General features: G+C 46.2%; 1 protein-coding gene across 1 annotated transcript in view; it reads left to right on the top strand.

The window, feature by feature from the left end:
- LOC123491989 (hydrocephalus-inducing protein homolog) overlaps window positions 1-23,725 on the top strand; it is a 138,502-nt gene that overhangs the window by 112,983 nt on the left and 1,794 nt on the right. Inside the window, 52 exon segments of the mRNA XM_045223596.1 lie at window positions 1,219-1,233; window positions 1,235-1,369; window positions 1,906-2,166; window positions 2,318-2,324; window positions 2,935-2,997; window positions 3,294-3,446; window positions 3,642-3,812; window positions 3,899-4,072; window positions 4,265-4,464; window positions 4,539-4,676; window positions 4,814-4,831; window positions 4,833-4,998; window positions 5,104-5,245; window positions 5,391-5,553; window positions 5,955-6,170; window positions 6,378-6,827; window positions 6,944-7,153; window positions 7,842-8,038; window positions 8,115-8,297; window positions 10,921-11,040; window positions 11,131-11,290; window positions 11,523-11,695; window positions 11,864-12,062; window positions 12,180-12,279; window positions 12,437-12,536; window positions 12,646-12,814; window positions 12,940-13,181; window positions 13,301-13,409; window positions 13,562-13,766; window positions 13,893-14,128; window positions 14,230-14,381; window positions 14,495-14,690; window positions 14,790-14,898; window positions 15,014-15,247; window positions 15,354-15,715; window positions 15,928-16,088; window positions 16,172-16,266; window positions 16,389-16,602; window positions 16,723-16,944; window positions 17,023-17,149; window positions 17,318-17,483; window positions 17,652-17,799; window positions 17,951-18,161; window positions 18,351-18,572; window positions 18,671-18,840; window positions 19,083-19,281; window positions 19,393-19,551; window positions 19,765-20,045; window positions 22,404-22,623; window positions 22,772-22,984; window positions 23,215-23,378; window positions 23,504-23,654. Coding sequence (XP_045079531.1) covers window positions 1,219-1,233; window positions 1,235-1,369; window positions 1,906-2,166; window positions 2,318-2,324; window positions 2,935-2,997; window positions 3,294-3,446; window positions 3,642-3,812; window positions 3,899-4,072; window positions 4,265-4,464; window positions 4,539-4,676; window positions 4,814-4,831; window positions 4,833-4,998; window positions 5,104-5,245; window positions 5,391-5,553; window positions 5,955-6,170; window positions 6,378-6,827; window positions 6,944-7,153; window positions 7,842-8,038; window positions 8,115-8,297; window positions 10,921-11,040; window positions 11,131-11,290; window positions 11,523-11,695; window positions 11,864-12,062; window positions 12,180-12,279; window positions 12,437-12,536; window positions 12,646-12,814; window positions 12,940-13,181; window positions 13,301-13,409; window positions 13,562-13,766; window positions 13,893-14,128; window positions 14,230-14,381; window positions 14,495-14,690; window positions 14,790-14,898; window positions 15,014-15,247; window positions 15,354-15,715; window positions 15,928-16,088; window positions 16,172-16,266; window positions 16,389-16,602; window positions 16,723-16,944; window positions 17,023-17,149; window positions 17,318-17,483; window positions 17,652-17,799; window positions 17,951-18,161; window positions 18,351-18,572; window positions 18,671-18,840; window positions 19,083-19,281; window positions 19,393-19,551; window positions 19,765-20,045; window positions 22,404-22,623; window positions 22,772-22,984; window positions 23,215-23,378; window positions 23,504-23,654 — 9,051 coding nt within the window.

Here is a 23,725-nt window from a genome sequence, read left to right as displayed (position 1 = left end):
AGCTAATCTTGGTAGTCTTAAACAAATCTACTTTGAAGCAAAAGTTTACACCTCAAACACATGGGCTTAGAAAAAAGACACACCTATACCATGTCAGATATAGAGTTGAAATGTATTACCTTTTTTGTTTGCATCCCAATATTACACTTTATATACATCACAGAAGACTGAAATGTAACAAAACCGTTTGACATAGAAACACCGGATTTTCGACATAAAAAATTAATATTAATAACATTCCACCCATGAGGCCAATAGAAAGCGATTTGGTCATTTGACTGCAGGAAAGGCCTATGGATATTTTCACAAACAGCAGGCAGCAACTGTGGTGAGTGTGATAGAAGGAGTCAGGCGCAGGAGGGTAATCACCAAATGCAGAGTTTATTCCGTCGTACACACATAGCGCTGGATAGCGACAAACGAAACAGGCACAGGGGAAAATCTACCCTGGCAATACAAAGGTACCTGAGTAGCTCCACCGAGCTACACTACTCTCACAAAGAAACAATCACCCACAAGGACAAGGGGGGCAGAGGGAACACTTATACACAGACTAATGAGGGGATAAGAACCAGGTGTGTGTAATTAACAAGACAAGACAAATGGAATGATGATATATGGAGCGGCAGTGGCTAGTAAGCCGATGACGATGAACGCCGAAGCCTGCCCGAACAAGGAGGGGAGGCAGCCTCGGCGGAAGTCGTGACAGCAACACTGTAGAGTAAAAAAGAACACACCCTGCAAATAGAGAACTAGTCAGTGTGTTTACCTTAAATTATGTGCTGTTACCAGTAAAACAAATAGCTAATTAGGTGCATTTTTGTTCATTATCTCCTGTTTTATGATGGAGTAAAGATTTAAAAACTGGATATTAAGGGTATTAGCTGCAAGGCTTTGGCTCATTTTTCTTCTTGTCTTGTATCTTCGGAGGATAATTATAGACCCCAGGCCCCACACTGAGTCTACAGTCAAGCTCATCTCATTCATATTCTGGGCTTTATCTTTAACAATAAGACTTCCTAGTATTACAGAGTAAACCCACATCATGATACATATATTCCCAAGTACAAAGTCCTCTTCAGTAATTAAGTTATCCACATAGATATTCATTTGGGATTCTCTAGTTAGGCTAGGGTATAGATATTGTATATCTGTTATTTATGAACTGTTTATAATTGTTATAAACTCAAGGAATATGTGTCTATGGCCTGTGTGTAGATTGACAAGCATGTCCCCCCTCCACCTGAGACGGAAGGCCAGATTGGAGCAGCGTCCTCCTCCAGTGGTGTTTGAAATGCTACCTTCAACAGGCGTGCTGTATCCTGGAGATAGAGTCAACGTCCAGGTCAAATTCAGCCCAGCCGAGGGGGTAAGGAAAACCAGGGGCCCATAGCAGTTCAATATATTTAAGCTGTCATGACTACAAGGAACATTGCTCTCTCATAATGACAGAAAAAAGTTTGGCCCTGTCTCTGTCTCTTGTCTGTTCTGTTAACACTGCATGTCGACATTTGCACAGTATTTCCAGAGCTCATCTTTCTCATGAATGATGGAGTCAGGTTGAGCTGGGAGACACAGATAAGAGACCAGACTCACAGAGGGCCTTATCTCTCTCTGCTTCAGTATGGATCTCCTCTATCAGATACACACATACCACACACACCCCAATGACAGGTCTGGTGCCTTAGAGTCTTGATGGAGTCTCGTGGAGATTAGCTGAACCTAGCTAAAAGTTTGGTGAAGCCTCTACAGTACGTGACTGGTTGGTCTAAGTAATGTTAAAGAGTCAGGGAGAGACAGACACCACAGGGAATACTGGGAGAGAGAGTGTTGGCTGGGCTGCAGATGGTGTCTGGTTGCTTCCCTGTGATGTAACTGTCATCTTGGCTGTGTTGTTCGCCATAGAGGGCGTACAGCCAGAGGCTGGTGGTGTCAGTGGCCCAAAGCACCCAGAGGATGCTGCTGCTGGCCCAGGGGCAGGGAGAGGAGCCCCAGCTGGAGTTCTCCTCCTCTGTGCTGGAGCTGGGACCCACCCTGCCATTCAGTGCTGGAGAGGAGGCTGAAGTGATCGTACGGAACCCCTGCCCCTTTCCCATTGAGTTCTACTCCCTGGAGTTTGACAAGAAATACCTGGAGGAAGAGAAGGTGAAATCAATTGACTGCCTCTAATGGTGCACTGTGGAAGACATGGTTCTTTTCATTAATTAAAGAAAACATTTTGAGTGATCTCCTTGGTTCCGTTTCTGTTTTCTTAACTTTCAAGCACTAAGAAAGAATGTTTAAGAGCTTTAGATTAAATCTCTCCCTCTCTCTTAAGATTCTGCGTATGATGAAGGGCTATGTGTTATGATTTAACTGGATAAGAACCCAAATGCAGACAAGTACACGAAGCCAGAGAAGTTTTTAACAGGTTTATTTACAATGTTCAAAGTCCAGGTTTCCAAATATAGGGAAGAGCAAGTCCAGGTTACAGGGAGGGTAACAGATCCAGATCAGGGCAGGTGTGGTACCGTAATGTCCTAGTGTCCGTGATGAGTCCAAAGAGAGGTCCGGTAGTGGAGCAGGATGGTGGTGGCAGGAGTGAAGCGGAGGCAGGAGTCAGGTTCCAAATATCTGTGGCAACAGGAGAAAAAGTAAATAGAACAGACCAAAAACACAAAGAGCAAAAAATAACCAGGTTGAGTTGGCAGCGAGACTAACATGGTCGTCTTGACTATGATCTGACGATGAGTGGTAAGTTTGACCGGGTCTTAAAGGCTGAGGTGGATTATGGTGAATGAGCTGCAGCTGGAACCCTGACTCCCGCACACCAGAACTCACTCCTGCAATCAAGGACAGACAGAGGGAGGAGAGAGCAGAGAGAGCTACCTAGCAGCAGTAGGCCTAACACTATGATGTCCAGAACGTCCTGCTGTTGCCCCCACGCGCCCCCAGGAGAGTCACTACCTCCTGAGCTAATGGACTATTACAACGAACACAACTGTGAGGAGGAGGATGGTAGGTCTGCTCTGCAGTGGAACCACACTCTTATTTGTCATTCTGCAACCAGACTGTCCAATTATCTCTTATCAGGATGGAGAAGACATATCTACAAAATGGGAGCCTCTGCAGAGCAGTACATTAATATTTACTGATGGCTTACTTATTTAGAAGTCATGTATAATCCATAGGGGTGAGCTCTGGGACTTACTGTGTAAAGGGCCTAGTTTGATCTGCAGTGGAAGCTTTGATTTGATCTGGGATCATCTGTAGTGGAAGTTCTCACTGGCTCAGAGCTTTGTCTGGTTCCCCAGAGTCCAAGGCTGGCTCCCCTAAAGATGAGGAGGCATCTGAGGCAGGGGATAAGGGAGAGCAGGAGGAGGAGCTAGCCACCCCACCCCTTCCAGAACGACTCGTGGAGGTGGAGAAAGAGGCAGCTCCCTCCAAGGATGGGACGCCATGTGGAGGTACTGAACAAGACCAAATATATAACATTAACATCACAACACTCAGAACAGTACAGATTGCCTTGAAGAAACAGACAAAATAGCTGAACATCACTCACGCTGCTCACAGTACACAACTTTGCCACAGGATACCACGGACACTATAATAGTAATAGAGAGCAAAGACAGCAGGTATCATGTTGCATTCTGTCATAGACCTGATCAAAGACACCGTGGAAAGCAGGACTGCCAGTGTGGGGGACCTGGAGGTCAACCCAGTGTCCAGAGCTATTGCACGCCACATGGGCATTGACCTGTCACCTGAGGGCCAGGCTGCACGAAACCGCCGGGGCATCGCAATCATTGTGCATGGGGCTCCCCTCTCAGGTAAAGAGTGGCACATCCACCAAAGTAATTCAACACTTTCAACACTCATTTTTTTCTTTCAACCATTTGCATGTATCTCTGTGCAGGTAAAACAGGCACAGCAGTGACTCTGGCCAAATACTATGGAGCAGCGTGTCTGAGCATTGATGCTGTGGTGCTGGAGGCACTGTCCTCAGGGATGACCTCTGCTGGCCTGCGGGCCCGAGAGCTGTGTGCCAAGGCTGCTATGGAGCATGCTCAGAAGAGGGTGGAGGAGGCCGGTGAGTCTCAGCTTAATGGATAGGTATTTCTGGTATGTCTCACCCGCTCAGCCAATGATAACTGTATCAAACAAATTATAATTTATGGCATTAAAGCCTAACAGTAAACTATCTGTGGATGAACTAGGCTATATGCTGTGTTTGTAGTTGTCTAACTGTAGGTGTGATGTGTGTGTGTGTGTGTGTGTACAGCCCAGGCAGTGGTGGAGGTGATGGGGCCTGCTGGTCAAGGTGTTGGTACTCTGAGTGTGGAGGCTGTAGCCAAACACACAGCTGAGGGCAGTCAAGTCATTGACCCCAAGGCTCCAGCCTCCTCCATCTCTACACGTAACAAGAACAGTGTTGTGGGAGGGAAGAGGATCGACGGATCACAGCCCACCGCCCCCTCAATGGTACCCACAGACCATCACAATAGTGTGTATTACTATATCAAAGCTAGGATACAGTTTGTAATGCCTCTTATTAGTGCTTGCTTTCTGTGCAGGGTTGTGGTCCTATCCACCGGCAGCTGAGCATCAGTGGGAGCCAGGTGGGAGAGCTGGGCCTGATGAGCTGCCTGCTACCAGACCAACTGCTGGTGGACATCCTCTCAGAGAGACTACAGGTGTCGTACAGTACTGAGATACACAGAGCCTATATGGGCCTCCCAGTCCTTGGTCTGGGATGGACCCTCAATGAATCTCCTGTGTGATACTCGAGAGTGTTGATGATGAATGGGATGTATGTGTTGTCCCCTGGCAGCTAAGTGACTGTCACCGGGGGTGTTGTGATGGACGGGCTGGAGACGCTGTACTGCCTCTCCCCCAGCAGCACCCTACAGATCATCCTCAAGGCCTTCAACAACAGATCCTTCATCTACATGGTCAACCTCTCCAACAACTACTATGCCTTCAAGGCCAAGGAGAGGGCACAGAGAGAGGCAGAGGGTGAGGACAAGCTAGGCCAAAGGAGCTGGGAGCTGTGCTAAACTAAACAATAGTTTGAGGTAATTACTACGGTGACTGGTAATAATACTCCTCCTTCCTTCACAGAGGTCTTACAGAGGGAGCAGGCTGAGAAGGAAAAGCTGCGCTTGCAAGAAATGGATGAGGAGGAGTATGATGCCCTGCCAGAGGAGGAGAAAGAGCGCATCGACCTCAGACACCTTGTGGCACTGAGAGAACGAAAACGCAGGTATTGGATGAAAAATGCTTACGCACATATTAAGTATAGCAATGTTAAACAATGTGTACAGAATGTGTCTTACTTAGAGAGTATGGTTTAAATAGACTGGGATGTGAATAATTTATGTTAATGTAAATGTATGTACATGTTATAGGGAACAAGAGCGGGCAGAAAGGGAACAGGAGGAGAGGAGACAACAAGAGGAGCTAGAGAGAGTGAGAGAGGAAGAGGAGATGAAAAAGAAAAACAAGAAAGGCAAGAAGGAGCCTGCCAAGGAGGACTCATCAGGGAAGAAGAGTCAGCTTGGAGGAAAACAGGTCAGTCAACTGTGTCACACGGTATTGTAGAAGCATTGGAACTGTAAATCTGTATATTCTCACATTTTTTATGTGAATATTGGCTATAGTTGAAGCGTAATCTGTATTATCTGTGACTGTATATTATAATTGTTATTTAATGTGGAAATGTGGAGACTTTTCTCTGTTGTTAATGTTTGGTTGTTGTTATGTTTTTGTCTTTATCTTTGAGCTGGGGGGGGGGACACAAGAAAAGAGTATTTATGTAATTGTTGATTGTCCTATTTGGAACAAATAAAAAAATGTGTAAAAAAACAACAACTGCATCACACGGTGCTCATTGCAGTGCATAGGAGAAGTGGTAGCATAATAAATGACATATCTTAATGTTTTCCTCCTATATTTCCACTTTACACTGACAGTCTGCAAGTGCTCTACGCTCAGAGACAAAACTGGATCAGCCGGTGAAAGATGGGAGAAAAATGTCCTCCTGTGCTGATGGCAAGGAGTATAAAGACTCTCCCACAGAGGGCACTAGGGAACCAGAGGAGGGACCCAAAAAGAAGAAGCCCAAAGAGGGCAAGGCAGGGGGGCAGGAGGAGTCTCCATTACCAAACGAGGACCCAGAGAGAGAGCTGGTATGATACCCTCATGAATACCAAGTGAAGCATAAAAACGCACAGCCTTACTTGACAAACAACTTTTGGATATAAACTAGTTCCTCTCCTCCTTTTACGATTGTACATCATATCATTTATAGCTGACACCCAGAGGAATAAAACATATTTAATAGCTGTTTAACTGGCCTATAATTGAAACTCCTCTACTCCTTCTGTTCCCTGTAGTCTAGTGAGGGTGACCGACTGCTGTTGTCTCGGTTCAAGCTCTACGAGCAGAGCCAGCCCCAGCTTCTCCACATTCTACAGTTCTGGGACCGAGCCCAGGGTCAACTCCTCCAGCCCCTGTTCTCTGAAGACAACATCCAGGAGCCAGAGGAAGTAGTCCCTGAGAGACAGGCCCCCTCCGGCAAGAAGACCAAGAAAGAGCGGGAGAAGGAGAAGGTGGAGAAGGAGAAGGAGCGCTTGGAGAAGGAGAAGTTGAAGGCAGATGCCACAGACATGAAGCTGGTGTCTCCAGCCCCTAGCCAGGCCCTTCTAGCAGTGGAGGGGTCTGAGGGAGGGGACAGGGAGGCTGCACCAGAGACTGTGCCCCACATCATCCTTTCTGTTACTGGGAGGGACTATCTTAGCGGAATAGAGATCCTGAAGAGCAACAAACTGCCGCCTCTTGAAGAGGTAGATACTTATTTCCTTATTTATTGCAGTAATATTGCCCCTTCATTTTATATTTTCTCCTTATGACGAACTTTGATAAAAAGCTTTAAATGATGTCGACTTACTCTGTACCTCAGGTGTTGGATGGTTTAGGGCTGGGACCCAAGGGCCCTCCTATCCCCCCCCTCCACTATCTTCTCTGTCATCCCTACCCTAAGAAGAGGCCTGTGCCCAGTGCACAGCAGATCACTAGTTGCTTCACCTTCATGGTGCCCTCAGTCCCAGAGGATCCAGCAGGGGAGAAGAAAGCTGCAGACATGGAGGCTGAAGCTGAAGGCTCAGTCAAGGTATAATTGGTCCTCCATGGAAAATAGCATAACCTGACACATCAAACCACTATTGCCACCATATTCACTCGTTTATTTTTAACTTCTTGCTCACTCTGAAAAACACCATAGATGATACCGTAATAACACTATGTCTAGACCAGGGATGGGCAACTGGCGGCCCAACTCAGTCGGGGTCTCTACTTACTGTTGAGAGTTAGAATAGAATACACAAGGTGCAATTTTGAAATTTGGTTGTGCATCAGCAGTTTTTTTCTTATGTCACTTACTGACAGTCACTCAATTTGCACATGTCAGCTAACAATGTTTAGATTTGTAAGTTAGTCTAGCGGCCAGCTATCTAAACTTATTCATGGTTGAATTACCGCCTAGGGGGCCCCCATTGATTTTGTTAGTCACTCTCACTCAAATAACATATTAAAAACTGCAAGCATTTCTCTCAACCCTATGGCAAAATGTGTAGAATTGCAGGAAATGTGTTATAAAATTGCAAAATCTTCTCTACGCCCCCTGGGGAAAATGTGTAGAATTGCAGGAAATTAACTCTAAAACCACTCAAATGTTTTGCTCACAAAATTGCATGTGTGGGTATGGATGTGGGTACACAGACCTACGAGCCACTGCGGCCTCTTGGTTTAATTAATGAAGCTATTAATCATAGCCAGGTCTAACTGAATGGGTCTTACAGGAAGAAGTGGTGACCCCTACAAATGGACGGGGGAAGAAGGCAGACACAGGCAGAGAGAGTCAGAAAGACAAGAGACGCACCCCAGCCAAAAAGGGGGCCAGGTCCAATGACTCTCGCTCCCCTCCTCTCAACGCTGTGACTTCCTTATCTGACACTGAGCAGTGCCAACAGGAGTCCCAACAGGAGCGCAACCAGCGGTGAGATCATCTATACACTACATAAGAATACACACTAATGTGCATAAATGTGACTTAAATGTGTTGTTTTCTATAGACTCACAACATTCCGCTGGAATGTCCCACCCAATGGAGAGGTGAGCCTGAAGATCTGGTTCCACTCTCAATTGCCTGGCAAGTTTGACCAAACACTGAACTTTGAGTTGTTGGGTACAAAGAGACGGTACCAAATGTACTGTAGGGGCATCTGTGCATATCCATCCATCAGCAAAGACGTAAAGTGAGTATTGTTATTTGTTTCTAAAATACATTTGTGTTTTTCAGTCCTTGTGAAATAGAACCAATTTATATACTTCAAGATGCGCTATGCAGAAGTCGCCCTGCCATTTCCTGGTTGCTAAAATTCAAATAGTTAGCCTAATTTCAGTTTGTGTGACAAAACAAGCAAGTATAATGTAGAGAATCATTGTACCATCTAAACCGCTGTGAAATATATTTTCCATATCCTAAAATATTTGTATTTTCAGCTGTTTGAAACTGGTGTACAAAACCAAAAGTAAAAGACTAAAAGACAAAACTTAAGAATTGGGAAGCATAGAAATAGCACACATAGAACAGATCTACCACTTCTTATACTTGCTTTCAATGAGAATGACAGATCTATAACACACATGTCTATGTGAATTTGGTCAGGTCACCCAAAAAGTTACATATTGCAGCTTTTAAAGGTCCAATGCAGATGTCTTTATCTCAATAAATCATTTCTGTGTAACAAGTACCTTACTGTGATTGTTTTCAATTAAAATGGTCAAAAAGAAACACAAATAGCTTAGCAAAGAGCAATTTCTCAAACAAGAATTTTGCTAGGACTGTCTGGGAGTGGTCTGAGTGGGGAAAAGCTGATGGTTTGGAACTCTTCCATATGTCGTTATTTCATAGCTGTCTTTTGAAGCTGTCTTTTCTCAGCTCTCATACACTGAAAGGGAATTATCCTAACACAATGTAAGTATTATTCCAACCTCATAGTGTGGAAATATATACAGTACATTTGGAAAGTATTCAGACCCCTTGACTTTTTCCACATTTTGTTACGTTACAGCCTTATTCTAAAATGGATTAAATTGTTTTTTTCCCTCATCAATCTACACACAGTACTCCATAATAACAAAACAAAAAACGATTTTTATAAATTGTTGCAAATGTATTACAAATAAAAAATGGAAACGTCACATTTACATAAGTATTCAGACCCTTTACTCAGTACTTTGTTGAAGCACCTTTGGCAGAGACTACAGCCTCGAGTCTTCTTGGGTATGACGCTACAAGCTTGGCACACCTGTATTTGGGGAGTTTCTCCCATTCTTCTCTGCAGATCCTCTCAAGCTCAGTCAGGTTGGATGGGGAGTGTCGCTGCACAGCTATTTTCAGGTCTCTCCAGAGATGTTAGATCGGGTTCAAGTCTGGGCTCTGGCTGGGCCACTCAAGGACATTCAGAGACTTGTCCCAAAGCCACTCCTGCGTTGTCTTGGCTGTGTGCTTAGGGTCGTTGTCCTGTTGGAAGGTGAATCTTCGCCCCAGTCTGAGGTCCTGAGCGCTCTGGAGCAGGTTTTCATCAAGGAAATCTCTATACTTTGCTCCGTTCATCTTTCCCTCGATCCTGACTAGTCTCCCAGTCCCTGCCGCTGAAAAACATTCCCACAGCATGATGCTGCCACCACCATGCTTCACCATAGGGATAGTGCCAGGTTTCCTCCAAACGTGACGCTTGGCATTCAGGCCAAAGAGTTCAAGCTTGGTTTCATCAGATCAGAGAATCGTGGTTCTCATGGTCTGAGTCCTTTAGGTGCCTTTTGGCAAACTCCAAGGTGACTGTCATGTGGCTTTTACTGAGGAGTGGCTTCTGTCTGGCCACTCTACCATAAAGGCCTGATTGGTGGAGTGCTGCAGAGATGGTTGTCCTTCTGGAAGGTTCTCCCATCTCCACAGAGGAACTCTGGAGCTCTGGCAGAGTGACCATCGGGTTCTTGGTCACCTCCCTGACCAAGGCCCTTCTCCCCTGATTGCTTAGTTTGGCCGGGCGGCCAGCTTTTGGAAGAGTCTTAGTGGTTCCAAACTTCTTCCATTTATGAATGATGGAGGCCACTGTGTTCTTGGGGACCTTCAAAGCTGCAGACATTATTTGGTACCCTTTCCCAGATCTGTGCCTCGACACAATCCTGTCTCGGAGCTCTACTGACAATTATTTCGACCTCATGGCTTGGCTTTTTCTCTGACATGCACTGTCAACTGTGGGAACTTATATAGACAGGTGTGTGCCTTTCCAAATCATGTCCAATCAATTGAAATTACCACAGGTGGAGTCCAATCAAGTTGTAGAGTCTCATAGCAAAGGGTCTGAATACTTATGTAAATAAGGTATTTCTGTTTTTGTTTTCATATAACTTAGCAAAAATTTAAAAACCTGTTTTTGCTTTGTCATTATGGGATATTGTGTGTAGATTGATGAGGATTTTTTTTTTGTTCATCCATTTTAGAATAAGGCTGTAACGTAGCAAAATGTGGAAAAAGTCAAGGGGTCTGAATACTTTTCGAATGCACTGTATATATTTCCACACTATGAGGTTGGAATAATACTGTGAAATTGTGAAAATTAGGATAATTCCCTTTTAGTGTAAGAGCTGCTTGAAAAGACAGCCTGAAATTTCAGCATGTTTCAGTGGGATGGAGTTTTGGACTGCCTGGTGATCACCAGGCGGTAAATTAGTTAATAGACCAATAAGAAAGAGAGTTCTGCACTGGGCCTTTAACTGAATTTTGTCAGAGCTGTTCTTAGTTTTATTATAGGTTTATATGTTTTATTATCACTGTAAATGATGTGTTGTGTGTCGTTTGGTCTCTCCCAGGATGGTGTTTGCCCACAGTAAGAGGGTCCTTCAGTCTGATGAGGTGCTGCAGAAGACCTACATCATTCGCTCTGGCCTCTATGAGTTTGGCCCGCTGCTCTGTGGGAAGACCAGAGATAGGTAAGGGGAGATTACCTTCCACTACCCTACTTTATTCACTGTAACTTCATAGAGGACGCATGTGTGATGCATGCCTGTGTGTTACCATAGGTATAAAGAGAGGAAGTATCCAGAGAACATCGAAAGGCTGGTGATACACAACAACTCCCCACTGGATGCTGAGATTCACTTCTGCTTCCAGCATGACACCAAGGCTACCACCTACCTACTGGACCCTCCCAACATGACCCTCAAACCCAACGAGAGACAAGTAGCCAATCAGAACTACTCATAACATAGTAGAATGTAGTCTGAGCTGTCAGAGTTGTGATACAAACATACCAAGAAGGTGTCATTGTCACTAATATTATCAATGAACAGTTTCACATCCATTTATTTTTTATGTTATCAGTATACAACTGTAATAACCACATTTTGTACTGGTTATGAAACTTTGTGTGATAATCACAGTGTACCACTTATCCACGGTTGTGCCCTGGCAGGAGCTGACCGTGTGGGCGTACCCTACGAGCCCGGGGCAGATAGAGGACAGTGTGGTGTGCTGTATCAAAGAGAACCCAGAGCCAACCATCTTCCGCTTCTCCTGTCGTGGGGTCCGGCCCGAGCTCGAGATTGAACGCAAGCAGCTGCATTTTGATAAGATTCTACTGCACAGGTCAGGGAATTAATGAATGCTGTAGTCCACATTGCACAGAGCTACTGTAGTGCTTTTTAACATGTGTCAGTTTCAAAGTACAGGATTTTGTTTTCGTCATGGTAGTTTTCTGTTGATTTTCCTTTCGCCACTATACTCCATTCTCCCTGTGCTGGTTGTGAACCTCAGGAAGGACACAAGGAATCTGTGCCTGCGTAACAACACGCTGCTGCCTGCAGCCTGGAGGCTGAGTGGGCTGGAGGTGCTGGGCGATGAGTTCAGTGTGTCTCAGGACCAGGGCATCATCCTGCCACACTCTGAGTTCTGCTTGCAGATGCATTTCAGAGCCATGAAGCCCATCAACCTGAAGAGAGCCATTCGCCTCGAGGTACAGTACTGGATGATGATTGATTTGATGTTTAGTATCATCGACTGTTGCATTATTCCTGTTTATCTCATATTGTTGTTGTGTGACTTTCTGTCTGTGTGTTGCTGTGTGTGTTAGGTGTCCGATGTGGAGAACATCCTGGGTATTGTCCATACAGAGAACATACAGATCCTTGCTGAGGCCTACGACGTGGCTCTGGACATCACCTTCCCTAAAGGTCTTTACAGGAGTTCTCACAGACAGATACACTTGTCTCTTTCACACATGCATCATTTTACCAGCTCCCTTTGATTTGGATGAATTCCATTTCATGTTTTTGAAAGGGAAATGAATGGTGTTTCCCTTGATCTACAGTATGTGTATTTGTATTTTAGGGGCTGACGGTGGTCTAGACTTTGGAACCATCAAAGTATCTGAGGAGGTCAAGCTTTCTGTGAACATGAAAAACAAGGGCAAATATGAGATAGCTTTCAAGTGAGTATCAATCAACATACACTATCCTAAAGCTAACTATTAATCATATAATTTTTTACCAAATTAAGCACATTATCCCCCACCCCTCCCTCTGCCTCCACTTTCCCAGGTTCATCCTGGAGGCCACAGATCCAGCCATGCCAGACCTGAACCAGATCTTCACCATCACCCCCCAGAAGGGCTCCCTCAACCCCAACGATCGGCCCACATGCGTCCAGTTTGTGTTCCGCCACAACAAGGAGGTGTCCATCCGAGAGCAGCCAATTCTGCGCTGTCAAGTTAGTAGACTCAACCATAAAACTTGTGCTTGTAACATTTTACAACAATGTGAAGAGTTTCAGTAGTATGCTGCTTCAGTTTCAGTATCCACTGGTGCGTTAAAGATGTCTGCTTTTTCTCACAGGTGATTGAGCCAAATATTGCAGAGGGTGGAGAGACCATTGCCATCATTCCCATCAAAGTATCAATCCAGTCCCTCTTCTCGAAATACAACATCATGCCCTCCAGTGACATTAACTTTGGGCCACTAGTATACGGCTGCCGCAAAACACAAACCTTCACCATAGAGAACAAGGGAGACTTTGAGATCCGCTTCAACATCAGCAGGATGTGTAAAGACCTGCCACAGCCTGCCCAGAGGAGAGGGTATGATCACCACTATGAACTCTGACCTCACTGTATCTCAACTCCTAATACTTCCTGTATTTTAGCTCTTTCTCTGTATAACCCAAAGTCATGGAATGCCACTTTATGTCTCACTGCAGCATTGTGGGGAAGAGAACATCACGTGAGAACCACTCTGCTAAACCCCTCACTGGAAACAAAGTGCGGCGAGCTGAATCCATCCAGAAGGACATGGGCATGTCCACTCTGGTGAGAGTCCCTCCTAGTATTACAACATACCTACAAATTTGGGACTAACTTCAGCAGATTTAAATGACCTTAATGAACAGAAACATTTGAATATGTATCCCTAATACACCACTGCCCCATCCCCATGCCTCCCTCCCTTCCCCTGTGTGCAGGCCCGTTTCACCATGGGCGTGTTCTCACTGGTGCCTGGTTTTGGTATCCTGGCGCCGGGCGCTCACCAGGTGGTCACGGTAGACTGTGTGGCAGAGCAGGCAGGACGCTGGCAGGAGTGCCTGGCCCTGGACATCACTGACCGAGACCCCTCAGACAATCCAGGTGGTATCCCCTACCGGCTTGTGGCCGAAGTCTGCATGTCAGGTGTGTATATGAGTTAGCAATGGTTGAGAAGGAAATGTGAAATAACGTTACCCCTGGCCGTGAGCGCTTATGTTGAAATTGGGACTCACTTTCCAAATTCCTGCTAATTCTCATTTTTTTCTACAGGGATTGCATACAAAGACATTGCCTCTATTTTTGAGGAGCACCGTATCTGCAAGACCAGCACCATGCTGTACTGTGAGCAGTTCCGTGATTCCATGGGCATCTATATTCAGGACGAGAACAAATTTGTTTTCAATAATGTTCTGGTGGGTCATCCAGCCAAAGCTCGCTTCCGCCTCACCAACAACGGCAAGGTGCCCTGCGAGCTGAGCCTCGCAGTCAAACCTGTCCTTACTAAGGTATGGGTGGTTTTCTGATGAACATGTTTATGAAACAGAGATTGAGTGTGTTTGTAGGCTGTATGGCAGCAGTGCGAGCAGTGGCTGTTTGTTTGTTTCAGATGTCAATGTGTAGCACGGAGGTGTTTGAGCTGATGCCTGGCAGGCTGTCTATACCCAGTCACTCTCATGCCTTTGCCATCATCACCTTCACCCCTCAGACCATGCAGACTTACCATGCTGTGTTTGAGGCCACCCTGGAGGGAGCTACCAGGTACATACCTCAGTTTGCGTGTATGTGTGTGCATACGTGTGTGTGTGTGTGTGTGCATACGTGTGTGTGTGGGTAAACATTTCTCTCATCATTCACTCTCCTGTATTTCCTAGTCTGCAACCCATGGCCAAGTCGAAGGTGTTGGTGTTTGATTTAATGGGTGATGGCAATCTGCCCAGTGTGACTGTTCTGAGACCAGTCCTGAGGACCAGCCGTGGACACCCTCTGCTGCAGTTCAAACGGCTGCTGGTGGGCCGGGCCCAGACCCTGCCCCTGGTGCTGAAGAATGATGCCAATGTACCTGCTCATGTGAGAACAGCCTCTGTTTATATGACGTTTTAATTGAAATAGTTGTGATTAAATGGAACAGTGCTGTTTATACATTGGCATTATTTGACTGCTTTGCAGATTCACATTGATCTTCTGGATAAGATGGGGGTGTTCACCTTGAGAGCTGCTCCCAACACCAACTGCAGCAACATCTCCTCATCACACATAGAGGCCGAGGCCAGGACAGGTTGGTACGGTATACAACTGGTCCATGAGAAAACCAGCAGAGACACTGTATAGAGACACTGTATAGATTGTTTCAACTCTAAAGTTCTTCCTATCCATCCTTCCTCTCCCCTCAGAGAGACAGATGGCGCACACAGCCTCCTTGGTGCTGTTAGGCGGCCAGCAGGCAGAGTTTGAGGCGGAGTTTAGTCCCGTGGTGGCTCAGAGCTTCGAGGCCAACATGCGCCTCCTAGTGGTGGACAACCAGTATGAGGAGACAGTGGTGCGGCTGCTGGGGGAGGGCTACCATGACGTCGTCTCCCTGGACAACATCAACAGCAATGCTCAGCAAAAGGAGTGCTCACCAGATGGTAAGGCCTCAAAGCTTTTTAGAATGATACTGCAAAGGTATACATGTTTTCCACTACTTCAGGACCTTAGTTTAATGTGTGTCCCTCCCTTGTATTTTGTCTCCAGGTAAGGGGGACCTGCTGTTCTTTGGAGACTGTCATGTGTCCAGGCCCTACCAGGAGACCTTCACCATGACCAACCTGAGCAGCAGTAACGTGCTGAGGTTTGAGTGGCCGGCCGACGGCCCCCAGGTCTGCTTCTCCCCCCAGGTGGGCCACCTCCATGCAGGCTGTGCCAAGGAGGTGACCGTGACCTTCTGCTCAGAGCAGCCTCTGGTGCTGACCGCCCAGCCTATGAAGTGTAAGCTGTGCAGGGTGGTGTTCCAGCAGCCTGTGGACCAGGTGCCAGACTGGGATGACCGCCTCAGGACCGTCAAGTGGGTCGACTCTGGAAAACAAGTGGGGAGTCAACAGCCTTCAAAGAAGAAGGTGAAGTCACACACAGATCTGTGACTGACCGCCCAGTCATAAAGCAGCTAGGATAAAGCAGAATCTTTCATGATTTTTTAAATGTATATATAAAATGGAAACACATTTAATTCATGCAGAAGCTTTACTTGCACTGTATTTATGTGTATAATGACCCATGAAGGAAAGAGAGGCAATTCAATTTAAATTGAGTGTGTCCTGTCTGTCCCCAGGTGATTGAGACAGACCCAGAGCCAGTCCACTGTGTAGTAGAGAAGTCATTCAGGGAGACGGAGCTGCGCATCAGTGCTGTGTGTGATTATGCCAAGTTCACCTGCAACGCAGAGACCATCCGCTTCAAGGACACACTGCTCTATCAGACCAGAGTGTTCCCGTAAGTTACTGTCTGTTTGGGTTTCTGTGCCTATCATATGTAAATCTGTTCCTCTAATCTTCCTCATGTCCCATGGTGTGCAGACTCCAGATGGTAAACAAAGGCAGTGTGAAGCTGGAGTACTCATGGCAGGTCCTGATGGACAAATATGGAAAAGGTGTCCACTTTGATCATGGAGGTAACTTTCAGACACTGCCTTCTGGTTTTGAGGGAAAATGTAAAAATATGCTATCAATATACTGTATGTACTGTATATCAGCAGACCTTATAACTCACATGATCTGTGCTCTATATTTCCAGACGTTAGCCCTCGCTCCTGTCAGAGCAGTAGATTAGGGGTCAGACCTGCCAGCTCTTTAGAGAGCGTGTCATGCCTGATGCTGGGTGACCCAGACCTGCCACCCTTCTCCGTGGAGCCCAGTGTGGGCATCATCAGCCCTGGAGCCACCCAGACCTTCAGGATCAAGTTCTCCCCCTTGGAGGTAGCAGAGTGTGAGGCCAGGCTGGTCTGCAGGTCAGGATCACGAACACAGACACACACTTACAAATCAAGGCAGAGTTAATTTTTGATGTGTCTGTGCTTTCACACTTCCATCATCTCAAATACTTTATTTATGTGTCTGTTTTATGACAGCATCCCCAACCTGAAAGACGAGCAGAGCCCCACCATGGTGGTGTGTGGTCGCAGTTTACTGCCCTACTGCCACTTCCACCTGGAGGACTCAGACTACATCAGTGGAAACAGACGTAACCCAGAACTACGTGGTCCTCATGGGGCACTGCCCAGGGCCCCCCTGGACCCCAACACCAGGGTCATAGAGTTCAGATCTGTGGGCATTGGCTCCTCCATCCCTAGGTGGGTTGATCACTCATACCATAAACATGTTCACTACTTTTGAATGGTATATTTCATTGTATCTTTTCCCCTGTACAGGCAGTTCAGCATTGTAAACCCCACCAACAAGCTTTACTCCTTTATCTGGAGATGTGAAGATGCAGGTGCCTCCCCTTTCCAATGTCTCACACCCAATAACTCCATTCAGCCTGGGAAGAAAGTAGAGGTATGGCTTATGTATATTGTGCTTCACTTTGAGGTGCTTGAACACTGATAAAATGTCAGCTACTCTTACTGCTTTTAGTGCAGCTCCAGCGAACCCTGTTCTCTGCTGTTTTACTATTTTGCTGTGAGAAAATGTCAGCTGTAAAATCTCTAATTCTTCCCGCTGCAGGTATCCTTTGAGTTCCAGGCCCAGGAGCCAGATACAGTGGAGTCATTCTGGACCTTCCTGATCCCAGATCAGAACCTGTCTGTGCCCTTCCTGCTGGTTGGAACAGCTAGTGAGCCTGTTGTCTACATGGACCATGCCCATCTTAGCCTGGGAAACCTGCTAGTGGGTAAGTGCAATACAGCAACTAAGGTAGAAAATACCCACTGCACTCAAATCATTATCATATGAGATCATTCTTAATAACATTATCCTAAACACAACATCAGTGTCTTATATATATATAACCTGTGAACATTTGTTGTGACAACATGTCTCTCTGTGAATGTCTCTGTAGGACGCAAGGCTCACCAAACAGTGTATCTGCTGAATGGAGAGAATCAGCCCTTTCAGTTCTTCATTGAGGAAACGTCCCGTTACTCAGAGGCCTTCCTAGACAGCCTGCAGCTGGAGCCCATGGAGGGGGTGGTGCCACCTAAAGACAGGTGTGTACCTCAACTTCATCGGTGATACACCTGAATCTAATTTAATAGAATGGTGTATCAGCCTAAGAGGGATTGTCTGTTGTTACAGTTAATGTATTGTCAGAGTGATACCCTTGACACAAAACATCCTCTCTCTCCTGGTGTCCTGCAGGTTCCCTGTGGTTGTGTCTTTCACCCCGACACAAGATGGAGTGGTGACCTTTAACCTGCTGGTCCAGGTGAAGGGGAAGGTCCAGCCCCTCAATATGAACGTCAAGGCAGAGGGCTACAGCATGAATGCCTGTGTGCAGTGTGAGAGCACAGAGGGAGGCGTCACCGAGCTGTCTCCAGGCAACTCTCATCATCAGGTGGACTTCAAACAGGTGAGAAATGTTGGCTTCAAAGCTTAAGACAGACAGAAAGGCTCATTATACACTGAACTCCCCTTAAGCCTTTGATGTGTGAAAATACAAAGATCATGCAAATTCATAGGTAATTTTTCTCCCCTTTGCCCTATTTGAAGTTTTAGAATGACATTTTTTTTCTTCCTTTTGCTTTTTGTCCTTGTTCAGGTGGAGCTCAGTGATACGACATTGTGTTCCTTCTTAGTGTCCAACCTGGGGAAGTTCAATCTGGATGTTCAGTATGAGTTATGGGGCCCGGCGGAGATGCAGCGCCACCTAAAGGTGGAGACAGACAAGGGGAGTGTGGAGGTGGGCAGACAGAGCCGCTGTACTGTCACGTTCTTCCCCCTGCAGAAGTGTGTGCTCAAAGACGTGGGCCTCAACATCAAGGTGAGCATCTCATCTTAGCATAATTGCTCTCCCTTTTCCTCATGTCTACTGTGTGTATGATTCCATTCTATGAATGATTCCATCTCTCTCCTCTTCAGATTAAGAATGGGCCTGTGTTCAGCTGCTCCATCCTGGGTTCAGCAGTTGCCCCTGGCCTGGATTTCTCCTTCTTGAAACACAACTTTGGAATGAGCTTTATCTACTGTGCGGGGATGGTGCCAGCCACACATACACTGATCATAAGCAACAAGGGAGAGAGAGGGATCAGGTAACAGCTGACAGGTTGCCTGGCACTTTGCCTGTGTTTGAGCGACAACTTCAAAACCTAAACAAAACAGCATATATCCATTGTCAGGCTCGCTGTCAGACCATTTAATTTCCTCTCAAACTACCAAATGAAATGTAATGAAAAAGACAGAGGGCCTCACTGCACTGGCAGGCAATGGCAGACTTTATATATCAGTGTTTCTCAATGAGGGAGCTGCCATAGCAGGTTATTGTCCTCTCCAGTCTAGATTGTCAGTTCTCCAACACCCCATTCCTGGAGGTGGGCTTCCAGCCAGAGGTGCTGCCCCCTGGTGGGTCCATGGAGGTGCCCATCACCTTCTACCCACGGGAGGCCATGCGCTACCATGAGAGAGTGGTCTTCGAGATCAATGACTGTGCCAAGCAGGTGGTCGAGATCCTAGGTCAAGGCATTGAGATGAAGGTGAGATGTGGCTTGTGTGTGTAACAATGTGCGTGTGGGGAGCTTGCGTGTGTGTGTGTTCATGCTTGTGTGTCTTTATGCATACCTCCCCTGTGAACCTCCTCCTAACAGGTTGACTTTGAGGACCCCAGACACAAGGTGGTGAATCTGGGGGCTCTGCAGATTGGTCAGAAGATCAGGAGGGTGATTCCCCTGGTGAACAATAGCCACTCCTCTCTAACCTTCTCCCTGCTACTCAGCTCTACTGTACACACTCTGCTGGACTCCAGGGTACGCCTCACAACCACCTCCACACCACTGACACTATTCCCTCTCACTGACACACAAGTAGTGCAGTTGCTAGATGAACAGATGTTTTGCTCAGAATATAAAGAGAACATAGTTGAGCCAGAAATAGTGTTCCCTTTCATGGGGTTGTCATTCTAGATGAGTTCTACCTGTGTGAGTGAGTGTGATGAGACATGTTCCTCTCCTGTACCGTAGGTGCTGTCAGTGAACCCGCCAGGTGAGGTGACCCTGAAGCCGTTTGGGGGCCGCTGTCTGGTTGAGGTGCTGTTCTCTCCCAGGCAGCGCATGGCTCCCTTCACGTCAGAGCTGCAGTTTGAGTGTCTGGGCACGGTCCGCCCCCTGCTGGTACTGAAGGGCTGCTGTCTGGGAGTGGAGGTCAAGTTGGACCAGGACTACCTGCCCTTTGGAGCTGTTGCTCAGCGCTGCAAGGTCACAAGACGCATCATCATGCAGAACACTGGAGACATCGGAGCCAGGTAGGTGCTGAGTCATTAGTGCTTTTTAAGGTCTATTCGGTTTCGGTTCGATTCTTAAAAAACAATCACGGTTTTGTTTTTTAGTTTTGCACTATGCATTATGTGGGTTGAATGCTGTAACAACACAGGATAAAAAAAATTGTCCCATGATGGTAGTGACTGCCCATTACTGTTTATCACTTATTAACCATCATTTATTCACCTTACTTTAATAAAATATTTCAGTTGTTGTGTATATTACATTTGTTTCATTTGATGACTTTATTATTTCATTCCAAGTCATCTCATCTGTAGAGCTGCTGCCTATGCTGTCTGACAAAATCACTATTTTAGCAGTTCTTCTTAAGTAAATAAGGCATACTTACACTTAGTGTACAAAATATTAAGAACACCTGCTCTTTCCATGACATAGACTGACCAGGTGAATCCAGGTGAAAGATATGATCCCTTATTGATGTCACTTGTTAAATCCACTTCAATCAGTGTAAATGAAGGGGAGGAGACAGGTTAAAGAAGGATTTTTAAGCCTTGAGACAATTGAGACATGGATTGCGTATGTGTGCCATTCAGAGGGTGAATGGGCAAGACAAAATATTTAAGTGTGTTTGAATGGGGTATGGTAGTAGGTGCCAGGCACACCAGTTTGAGTCAAGAACTGCAATGCTGCTGGTAGAGATACACTATATATAGAAAAGTATGTGGACACCCCTTCAAATTAGTGGATTTGGCTATTTCAGCCACACCCGTTGCTGACAGGTATAGAAAATCGAGCACACAGCCATGCAATAGACAAACATTGGCAGTAGAATGGCCTTACCGAAGAGCTCAGTGACTTTCAACGTGGCACCGTCATAGGATGCCACCTTTCCAACAAGTCAGTTCGTCAAATTTCTGCCCTGCTAGAGCTGCCCCGGTCAACTGTAAGTGCTGTTATTGTGAATTGGAAACATCTAGGAGCAACAACAGCACAACCGCGAAGTGGTAGGCCACACAAGCTCACAGAACGGGACCGCCGAGTGCTGAAGCTTGTAGCGTGTAAAAATCGTCTGTCCTCGGTTGCAACACTCACTACCGAGTTCCAAACTGCCTCTGGAAACAACGTCAGCACAATAACTGTTCTTCGGGAGCTTCATGAAATGGGTTTTCATGGCCGAGCAGCCGCACACAAGCCTAAGATCTCCATGCGCAATACCAAGCGTCGACTGGAATGGTATAAAGCTCGCTGCCATTGGACTCTGGAGCAGTGGAAACGCATTCTCTGGAGTGATGAATCACACTTCAACATCTGGCAGTCCGACGGAGGAATCTGGGTTTGGCGGATGCCAGGAGAACGCTACCTGCCCTAATGCATAATGCCAACTGTAAAGTTTGGTGGAGGAGGAATAATGGTCTGGGGCTGTTTTTCATGGTTCGGGCTAGGCCCCTTAGTTCCAGTGAAGGGAAATCTTAACACTACAGCATACAATGACATTCTAAACGATTCTGTGCTTCCATCTTTGTGGCAACAGTTTGGGGAAGGCCCTAATGCTCTTGTGGCTGAATGGAAGCAAGTCCCAGCATCTAGTGGAAAGCCAGAAGAGTGGAGGCTGTTATAGCAGCAAAGGGGGGACCAACTCCATATTAAGGCCCATGATGCTGGAATGAGATGTTCAACGAGAAGGTGTCCACATACTTTTGGTCATGTAGTGTACCTTGCGAAGTAACTGCTAACTAATAATAATATGCCATTTAGCAGACGCTTTTATCCAAAGCGACTTACAGTCATGCGTGCACACATTTCTTTGTGTATGGGTGGTCCCGGGGATCGAACCCACTACCTTGGCGTTACAAGCGCTGTGCTCTACCAGCTGAGCTACAGAGGACCCTCTATCCCTCTCGATCGCACGTTCTTCTCTCTTCTCTTCATCTCCGGGCCCACACAGACCGGACAAGTAGGCACGTAATGGATTATGTAGTTAATTACCACATTTTCTGCACTATGTAGAATATTAGCATGTTTGAAACTACAACCCCATACTACATCGCACAGTTCGGGCTTGATCTGATTTCTCTAGAGAAACTGCGCATTGAGCTCAGAAACCCCACGAAAGAAATGGAATTCAAATCATTGAAACGATGTCAGTCAATTAGTTGTTTAAAAACTGAAAAATAACCAATTACATTTTCGTTAATCTGACACACATACCAGTACTCATGATAAAGTTGAATACTTTGCTAGATACTGTATGCTCTCCTATTATTGATGGTCATAAAATTGTAAAGTATGCTATGCTACTGCTACATACTAATACTGTAGGTATTAATAGCCATTATCTAGCATCCGTTGTATTGATGTATGCATCCTTGTGACTGTGTCAGGTTCCAGTGGGAAATAAAGAGGTTTGGCAGAGACTTCTCCATCACCCCTGTAGAGGGCTACATCTGCCCCGGCATGGAGGTGCCGTTTGAGGTGACCTTTTCCCCTGTGGAGCTGAGCCAGGAGCTGAGATATGATGACCTGCCCTGCTCTATAGAAGGAGCCAAGCCCATCAAACTCACGCTGGCAGGCTCCTGTATCATACCCCCGGTCGCCAAAGAGGTAAGGCTTAGCTGCTTGGAAATCTCTTTAATACAACGCATGTGCACAATATAGACCCAAAATCTGCATTAAAAAATGAGAAGTGCGTTTATTAATGATTGTTCCCTATCTCTTGTTCCCCTTTCTCTACCCCTCTCATTCTTCACAGGTGTTGCATTTTGTGTGTCGGGTGCGCTGTCAGCACATTCAGTCACTGACCCTGTCCAACCGCACTAACCAGCGCTGGACTCTGAAACCTTTGATCGAGGGGGAGCACTGGAGTGGCCCTCCCTCCTTCATCATCGAGCCCTACCAGCAGAACAAGGCCTATGAGATCACATACAAACCCATGGTCACGACCGCCGATGGCAAGAAGCACCTGGTGAGACACTTTCACTGCAGCGCTTTCTTGGCTCAGACTGAGCATGTTTGTAGTGTGAAGAGCCTTGAATATGATGACAAATTCTTATTGTTGCCGACAATTAACATATTTTGGTTTTTGTCAAATAATATGTTTATACGATAGAGTATATTATAGCATTATGTACTATAGATGCATGCTGTGATTTGTCTCTGTTGCTTGACCCTACTATCCTCCTCTCCCTCTTCCAGGGCTCTGTGTTCTTCTCCTTTCCAGATGGGACAGGCATGCTTTACACTCTGCATGGCACTGCTGAGGCCCCCAAGGCTGTGGCCACCATCACCCACGAGATGCCCTCCAAGACCCAGTACACTGAGATGGTGCCTGTCCACAACTGGCTCTCCAAACCTCAGAGGTACCACACTACTACTTTAGCAGGATGTCTATCAGCTGCTTACTGATTCTACCTCTGTCACACTACACTCCTAATACGTTGCCACAACTTTGTTAGCTGCCAGTGTTAAGCTGTTCTGTATGCAGGTTCCGTGCTGTAGTGGAGATCATCAAGCCAGAGAGGCCAGACAGCACTGTGTCCCTGAAGGGTCTGGACTATCTGGATGTACCAGCTCTGGCCAAGAGGGACTACAAGGTCTCCTTCTTCACCTACAAGGAGGGCCAGTACAACGCCAAGGTGAGTGGAGATTTACATTATAAATGCAAACAGGAGAATACTATCTATCTTCAGGTACGTTTAGATTGCAA

This window comes from Coregonus clupeaformis, chromosome 11, assembly GCF_020615455.1.
Source record: "Coregonus clupeaformis isolate EN_2021a chromosome 11, ASM2061545v1, whole genome shotgun sequence".
Taxonomy (NCBI): domain Eukaryota; kingdom Metazoa; phylum Chordata; class Actinopteri; order Salmoniformes; family Salmonidae; genus Coregonus; species Coregonus clupeaformis.
This window is presented reverse-complemented; position numbering and strand designations above follow the sequence as displayed.